This window comes from Arvicola amphibius, chromosome 1 (genome assembly GCF_903992535.2).
Source record: "Arvicola amphibius chromosome 1, mArvAmp1.2, whole genome shotgun sequence".
Classification (NCBI taxonomy): Eukaryota; Metazoa; Chordata; class Mammalia; order Rodentia; family Cricetidae; genus Arvicola; species Arvicola amphibius.
Window position 1 is genome coordinate 52,671,096 of NC_052047.1, and position 8,971 is coordinate 52,680,066.

Here is an 8,971-nt window from a genome sequence, read left to right on the forward strand (position 1 = left end):
ACAGTGCTATCCTTCAGTCCTGTTCTTACAACATTTTCTCCACTTGAACTCATGTGTTACAACCTACAACCCAACCTCTGTGTGTGCCACAGCTCTCAGCCTCATATTGAGACTTGTTTATGAATGGTATGTTCATGTCAAAAGGAAGAATTCAGTACCATCTTACAGGAGAACATATCTTTTAAGTACTGGTTCATGAAATACAGTGTTTGCTCAAAGAGGGCCTTTATCCTAAAGGGATCTAAATGTCAATGTTAAAAAGTGATGAGTTCTACGATTATGAATTTGGTAAAATTTTCAAATATCTAAGTTATTACTTATTTTCCGGGAATCCTCACATGGCTACTTCGCAATATTGTAGAATTACATTTTTTAAGCAAACCATCCAGTGGCAAAGCCACCAGGACTAAAAGTGACCTTTAAATATGAAGAGAATAAAAGCAGACTAGCTGAATGAAGTTTTGTCTGAAAGACAGACAGTTGCACTATTGATGCAAGAGAGGGGTCTTATTAACTAATTTGAAGAGGAATAAGTTTTTAAAGAGTAAGTCGTGTAATCAAGATTGCACAGGAGAAATGAAATTCAGGCTCTGTGGGAGTCTCTCTTGTCTAATGTTTCTGAATTTAGAATGGAGTTGAGTTGAACACAACTGACTATTTTTCACTGTTGATCCAGCAGAGGGTATTAAAGGGTGCCTAAATCTTGTAGTGGCTAGATAATTCATTCAGCCCCATTCCCCTCTGTTATTCTGCCTCTCTGTCGTGCCCCCATCAACAATGTCTAAAACAGCATCATACAGCCAGCACTCTGAAACTATCTACCCATCCACGGTGCTCTCCTATTCCTGTAATTACCGTAGTGAGTATGTGGTATTTGTGTCGTCCACACAAAGCCATGTTTTGTATTCCTGGATGCTGCTGCTCCAGGAACATAAGTTAGACAAACATGTATTTCCTTTCGGCAATGTCGGTAGATCAAATATGCCACTCATGTTTTGAGGGAGTTTTCAAAATGAGAGGAATTGATTTTACCAGTAGAATGCCAAAGACCCAACAGACAGCCATAAAAAACAAAAGAGCAGAACAAAATGAATATAACATAACCATAGCCGTGGACAGAGAGCCAGGGCAGCACAAGTTTCAGCAACCTCTGGGATTTCTGTGTTGGAAAAGAAAAAAAAAGGGGGGGGCTAGTGAAAGAGGGAGGGGGAGAGAGACAGAGACAGGGACGGAGGGAGGGAAGGAGAGAGGGAGGGACGGAAGGTAGGAAGAAAGGAAGGAAGAAAGGAAGATGAAGATATTATATACACTGAATTAATAACTTTTAAGAGAGAACTGCAGAGCTATCCAGCCTTTTGTCAAGTATAAGAAAAAGCATACTTCCAGAATCTTAACTTTATGCTGTAACTTACAAGTATGTACTTTGGTTATTCTTAATTGATTGGATTGAATCAGCTGGTAAAATCACTTCATTACATTCCTCTATAACTTCTTATCAAACAACAGGAAGCTGTTGTATTGTAGTTTGCATGGTGAGTACTCTCCATGATCTCCCAACTCCAGATAAATAATACTACTGATAAAACAAAGCATTCCAGACACCTTGCCCATGGGCATGTCAGGCCTGGGTGTATGGCAGCAACTGCGCCAACAGGAAGTATCATATGCTCATGGGGCACAAGCTCCATTAAAACCTATCCCATTCACAGTGGCCAATAAACTAGACGCTGATGAAATCGCCATCATCTGATGCTGTTTTCTCCACAATAGCAAAAGAAAGAAGGAGAGAACAAGGAAAGAGAAAAGTGTTGCGAAGAAAGGAAAAATGTAAAGGAAGGAAGGCGGGAGGAAGGAAAAAGGAGGGAGGAAGGAGAAAAGAAGGACATCTTAACATTTTGACCAGCATTTTTAATCACCTCTATTTCATTAAGTGAAAAATACCTTTCTTTTGTTCTAAAAGTGCTTTGATTTACATATACAGTAATTTCAAGTTAAAATGACCTTGATTTTACAAATTAAAAACCAATTTCATAAAAGGTGCAGATAGTATTTACTATTTTCAGATCTGTCTTTCTCTTTATTAAGATATAACTTCACCAACATTATGAGTATCTCTGAAGTTTAATTTCTTCATGTTGACAAATGCTATTATTGTTACCATTTCAAAATGAAAACAACTCAGAACCATAAACTGTATGTCAATAAAGTTGATGTTTTTCAATTCTGTTTTGGTTTACACACAAAGAAAAAAAAACTGAAGTCATGCTTTACTTGCTGAATGACGGTTACAACATAAACTAATTCTAATGCATTAGCAATTTTGAGTTCAATTTGAAATTTTGTATCTAACTTATGAACAATCACATAGATTATACAATCCGTAGTTTAACATTAATCCATTACTTATTTTCTGTTTCTTACATTGCCCACTGAAATTTTTTAAGAAAACAAGCAAATTTGTGCGACATTAATAAAATAGGGGTAGATGCTATAACCATAATAATTTGAATGTGGAACTCACAAGGTTGGGTTTTGTACTTTTGTTTCTTAAAAAAAATAAACTGAACAAAATTTAAAGTAGTCTTCTCCACAACAATGTTGAATGCATGTCTTAGTAAAACTGTCTTGACATTTAATATATTTAAAAATAAATATTTGAAAAGTGTATCCACAATGTTCCTAAGAAATGGCTTAGAATTCCAGAGTCCCAAGGAGATGAATTGGCTGTCAGATAACAATGCACTTCCATCTGATGGACTTGGCAGTTGTAAACAAATGGAATTTTCTCAGCTTTTCCTCACAAATATGAAATATTTGCTCTCAGCCAACAGCTGGGGTGATTTAAAGAAGTCTTGCATATATATTAGTTTTCATTCAAAATTACAAACCCTCCTCCCACTCTGCAACATCTGACTTAGTCTTTCTAGAATAGAAAATTGTTCTGAGATGAAGTGACATTCTCAGGGGAAGTAAAAGTCAAAAACTAGTATCCTCTTACAACTCTAATCAAATTTCAGATTTTATGGCATCTGTAGGATTTTTTTTTTAGGAAGAGTTAATTTATTTAAGATGAAAGTTCAAATGACATTCTGAAGTGGCTTTAAAAATATGAAAAAGTGTGCATTGTTATGTTCCTAAAGATTTAAAATTACAATACAGCAGAAAGCTTCATGGATGATTCTGTGATTGAAACAGAGCTTCAGAACCAAGCTATCAGGATCACTCTTGACCAAAGGCTAGCGTTTCAATGAACATTTAATTACCTATTCATTACATTTTATCAATGCATTTAAAAAATGTGGTCTAAAATATCTTTGAGAGTTTTTCACTAGGTAGGTATATCAGCTATGGACAAACATCTATGAAGCCGATAAAGAATAAATACTTTCAGAGTATTTTACATATTTAACATGGGTTATGAACAGAAGAACTTGGGTATACATCCAAAAAATATTTATCTGTTCTCACTTGCTCAGAAAGTACCCCAGTGTGGCTAAACCAGTTTACATATTAATCCACAGTTACACTGAAATAAACAGACTTTTAAGCTAAAATAAAGTAGACATGACCATGCTTTGCTTGAGGCAATAAACACATAGTCCTATGTATTCACAAATGTATTACAAAATTACAAGACAACTTTCCACTTCTAAACAAGGACAGACTTAACCTTGGTCTTGGACCCAGTGAATCTGAATACACTCTATGCCAAAATTTAAAATTTTAGATACAAGTACCAAATTTATTTTTCCTAAAATAACTATTAGGACAGGCAACTTATTAAAATAATTACCAGTGCTTTTAATACAGATTTTACCTGTCTTAAAAATGAAAACCTATTGAACTAGAATAATTATGACATATGAAAACTATAAATCATATTTAATAGTTCAAAGTCTATAATTTTTCTTATTTCAGATATAAATTTTGCCTATTATACATTTGTATAATTGAATAATATATATTATTGACAATAATAGTCTTGAAATACACATACTTATGAGATGTTTCTTTCTAAAACAATGGTTTGGAAAGTGAAAAATCTACACTTAAATTTCATGGGAAAAAATGTCAGTGGTGAATGGCCACTCATCCCTACCTGAATAATTTGTGACTTATTTTTCCCAGTTGTTATATTTTAGAAGCTATTATAAAACAATTAATATAATTGGGAGTAGTGGTTATTATCAGTGTTCACAGTAAGTAGTCAATAGCAAAAAATATAAATCATTGATAGCAACCTTTTTTTTAATGTCCTAAAGTATCAACAGTGTTACAAACAGCAACAACATGGATGTTTACAAGATTCTCAGCCAAGCCTCTCTTTCCATAAAGTACCATTAATGCAAATAAAATTTCCAGTGGTCCTTTCTGCATGAGCCACAGAGAACAGACAGGAACACATGTACCTATTTTAGTGCCAAAACAATGACTATGAAGGAAGTAAGTGTCTCAGGAAAGCCCTGAACGTTCATGCCTTAATACAAGTTCACGCTCTTTACCTAGGGACTTGGATTTTATGCTGGAAAACACTTAGTTGTGCCCTTTCCTCTTAAACTTTAAAAGCTAGGCCATGAAACTGAAGACGCAACTCTTGAAATCCAAGTGGTTTTAAACGTGCAGACATGTTGTCATGAGTTTGGGACTGAGAATACTTACAGTCTCTCCAGCTCCTTCAGATCCTGGAAAGCTCCCCTCTCAATGGTGCTGATCTTGTTCTCCATGAGCTGACTGAAATGCAAAACAGAACTGGCTTCTAAATGTCGCCATGTGAGGAGCTTCAACTTAGCAGCCAAAAAACCTGCAATCCCTCTCTTATGTGTCCGATGTATTTTGCTCTGAATTCCGAGGCCCCAGCAAATTTAATAATAAAGCAGGTGAGAGAACTCAGAGGGAGAAGTAGCTTCCATACCAGAGGTTTTTTTTAATTACTAAAGAAGTTTCTCAGAGAAGTAACTAATGAAAAGTAAATTCTAAACCTTAAACTCCAAAGTAAGTTGACAATAGAAACTATCTTTTAAAAGCTCGTTTCTTACACTGATTTCACTGGTGTTCCTAGCTAAGGAATTCAGTAGCTCAGCACATTCTGAGTTTAATTCAGACCTGGGCATGCACATCACGGACTGGAAAATGCCATATGGACCAAAGTAATTCCTTAAAACTTAACTCTGGACCCATGGTGGTCAAAAATACATGACCACTGGGTGTAAATATTTACAAACCTGTGGGGCAACATAAATTTACAAATATTGACTCTCAGCTAATGGTTAACTCACAGCTAATTTAAACCACTAATTAGTGTATTAATTATATTGCAATATTTTGTCAGTTTCAAAACTACAAAATAGGGAATGTAACCCAAAGTGGGACCAATGTATTTGATACATAAATGTCTCCCAAAATCTGATGAAAAGATGATTGCATGATTTTAGTGTAAACGCTTTTCTCTACTTTTTCTCTGAAGGAAAGAAATCTGGATGCTCTTCCTTCAGTAAGATGAAAGAGCAATCTGCTGAGCCTTCCCAGGTTAACTGTAAGTCCTCCAAGTATAGGACTTCTTCTGTTATTTACTTATATTGTGAAAAGAATGTTTCTTCATTTCTATGTAATGCCGTTAGAGTACAGATCTGAGGTCCTATCTACCCTACTATCCCCATCATACAGCCACTCTTAAAGGCACAATTGCACTAAAAGTTATACAATGGAAAACAAAAAGAAATACAAGAAGACCTTAAGAATTTTTTAAACTGCTCCTGTCTTCAGAAAAGTTTTAAACTCTATGAACATTTAGTGATTATAACTAAGTATCCTATCTTAAAAACAAAACTTGAGACTTGGAGGAAGGAGACACTTACAGAACTCTGAGGTGCCTGAGACCAGCAAAGTCTGTCTTCGTAATCCTTGTGATGTTATTTCCATTCAGATCCCTAAGAGACAACCAAAAAAAAATAAATAAATAAATAAAGTTCCTTTTTTATTTCTATCATATTTTGTCAATGTAAAACTCAAAGCATGTTGGAGCTTTAGGGGAAAAAAACAAAAAACCTTAATTCAATTAGTGTGGCTTAAAAGTAAGCTGGGGAACGGAGGGAAGATGCCTTTGAAATAGTAGTTTATAAATGTCTCATGTTTACAAAATTCTTGCTGACATATGACAAGAAAAGAGAGTGGTGATGTCACCACTAACCCTGGCTTTTGTTGTGTGTTTGTGGCCTGTGTGAGAGAGTGCTTTCGATTTGGGTTTCCTAAAGAATGTGGGTATTTATTTACTGAGGTATTCTGCAATGTCGCTTTTATTTTTAGCACAGCCCCCAAGAATTTTCTTTCATGAACTTTAATGAAAAAAAATTTCCCTCATACTATTCGCGAAGAAATTTTTTAAATTAGAACACTTTGAGGGAACATTGTGGCCAAAATTCCAGAGGCAAAGAAAAGTGTGTGTCAGGGTCAGGGAGAGCGAGGCACCTCAAAGACCTTCACCCCCCCCCCCTTCTAGGTTCCCTGGGTTTAGCAGACTCTTTATTGCAGCTCCTGCCTCCCCCTCCGCCCCAACTGCAGTGACTGCAGTTTAAACCACTAGTGGTAACAATAATGAAAGTAGGATTTGGCCTTGACACGTTTGTTCCACTTATGTGCCACTTTTTCTTCAGTCACAACCTTCTTTTCTGGTCAACAACTAAATTTGCATGGCTTCATTCATTCACAATGTAACTAGCCTTTGGGAGGTTTCTCTGGGTTCCTTCCTGGAAGTTCTCTTACTTTCGACTTCCAAACTTCCTGCTGAAATCTGTATTTAAAGTGTTTACTTTGCTAACGGTAGAATTTTATAAACAAGCACCGAGTGTGTGGTTTCCTGAAAACTCCACAAATCTCTCATAAGGATTTTTTTTTTTTCAATTACTAGGTACTCCAATGCCTTTTCTGGAAACTCAGGGCTTTGACAAGTTAGTGTTTACAGTTTTCTGAAGGGCGTGGAATGACAAGAGCTAAATTAGAATTTCTCATCGTTTTCCACCCTTTCTCCCCTCAACCAACCGCTCCGAATTGTCTCTAAAGTTGTGGGAGTACTTCAAGGGCTATTTGTTATCTCCTGCTTTTCGGACCCCAGCATCACATCCTGATGAGACACCCGCGGTCAGGCCCAACTAGTTGGGCACTGGGGGCTTAGAAATATAATCAGGGGAGAGCCCCGGTGGAGCAGGGACTTGGCAAACCTTTTTGAAAAAAGAAAATCCTGGACTTGGGCCCTCAAAGTGAGAATGGGGGAGCGGATTGGAGGCAACTGTTGGCCTTGATGACGTTGAGTGCAGAAGTGCTTGCTGTCCTAGGGTCTTCCTTTCCAGACAGCTAAATGCAGTCTTGGCAAAGAACCGGAATCTCTCCGCAATCACCCAAGCCACACCAGTCCAGTTCACACCAGCCCAAGTCATGGGCGCCTGCCTGACCCAAGTGCAACCGGGAGAGTCCGGCGCATCCCGGACGCTGGGGCCGGCTCACAGCGGAGGGCTCCGCTTCACAAAGAGAGCAGCCTCTGCGCTTCGCTTCCCTAACTCGGGAAGTGCCCCACCAGGAGCGCGTGGGCCGTCATCCCCGGATCTGCGTTTATTTCTTCATTAAAGACTCGCGCAGACAGGGAGGCGGGGATGTCTGCGGGCGGCAGAGCGCGAAGAGGGGCAGACAGAGCAGCTGCCACCACGTGAAGGAGCTCACAGATTGCCAGCAAGGTGCCCAAGGGCACACAGCCGCAGCGGGAAGGGCTGGAGGAAGCAGCCCAGGGCCACAGGGTCACCAAAGCGGTTGGACCCGGCCCAGTAAGTTCCAGGCGGAGAACTAACTTTACTTAAGCCTTGGGACACAGTCATCCAGCAAGTCTGCTACTAACTGTGTTCGCTTAGCTACTGTTGCCGCCTCCTCCCTCTAAATGAGAGGGGCTTTTAGAAAGTCGCGGCCGGGAGACGACGAGGGTTGTTACTGAGCCTATTCTTGCACTCATCCTTCATAGATTATGAAAAGATCCCCAGGGCACCCCCAATATTCCGCACCCCCTCCCCGGCATTTAGAAGGGTACACAAAGCCTGGGAGAGAAAGCTTATCTTCTTTGAACAGTCTGCCACCTCCCTTTGCCACAGTATGAAGCAACAAGGTCCTGAAATAACCCGTGTTTGCAACACCGCAAGGTGACTCGTTTTTGCAGAGTCTGGGAAACACAGTCACACCTCCCTTGCCCCGGGCATCCTTGAATTCTAGTCCCAGGCGCCTTTCTCCCCAAGCCAGAAAGAACTGGTCCACAGTCCAGAAGCAGTTTCAAGTGGCGGGGGTGGAGGTGGGGGTGGGCAGGAAAAGGACATGCAGCTGCCAGTGATCCGCCCCTCCTTGGCAAAGGCTCCTCCCAGTTTGGTGCCCGCCAGTCTTTTACCTTTTCAGAGGGCCCCCCCCCCCCGGGGATGTGCGTGCTGGAAAGTCTCTGAGAGCTGCCCCAGGAACCGGTTTCTACCACGCGCGGACTTTCCAGGCTTAATGCTTGAGGATATTCTACCTCGATGGGAAGGAAGAGAGTGGGGAAGGCGAAGAGGCCATACTCACAGTCTCTCGGTGTTGCGGGGGATATTCCTGGGCACACTGCGTAGTGCCAGCCCATGACAGTCCACCGTGCTGCCTGAACAGGAGCACTGGGCCGGGCACGCCTGCGGCGCCACCTTGTTCAAAATCGACAACACTAACCCCAGCGACAGGGACAGTGTTTGCCAGCCAATGCTGCTCATCTTCCCTAACAGGATCCTTGCTTTGAGGGACTTCTCTTTAGCTCTCTATTGAGTGAGAACTAGGCAGTGTCCGAGGCTCGATGCCTGGCCCTGGGCACAGAGAGTAATATAGAACAGTAATATAAAGCAGTAGAACTGGCAGAAGCACACGCCTTTCCCCGACTCTCCACGCTTTTTGAGCGGAGCAGAAGATCGGTGGGCAACTTCAG

At 40.2% G+C, this 8,971-nt stretch overlaps 1 protein-coding gene across 4 annotated transcripts in view; it reads right to left on the reverse strand.

Moving 5' to 3' along the window:
• The window catches only part of Slit2 (slit guidance ligand 2), a 346,008-nt gene extending 337,246 nt beyond the window's left edge, over window positions 1-8,762 (reverse strand). For all 4 annotated transcript variants that reach the window (XM_038332274.1, XM_038332272.1, XM_038332275.1 and 1 more), the window contains exons 1-3: window positions 8,584-8,762; window positions 5,856-5,927; window positions 4,660-4,731 (exon numbers count right to left, since the gene is read on the reverse strand). In XM_038332274.1, the coding sequence (XP_038188202.1) occupies window positions 4,660-4,731; window positions 5,856-5,927; window positions 8,584-8,762 (323 nt within the window). The remainder of the gene's footprint in view (window positions 1-4,659; window positions 4,732-5,855; window positions 5,928-8,583) is intronic.
• Window positions 8,763-8,971: the final 209 nt, after the last annotated feature.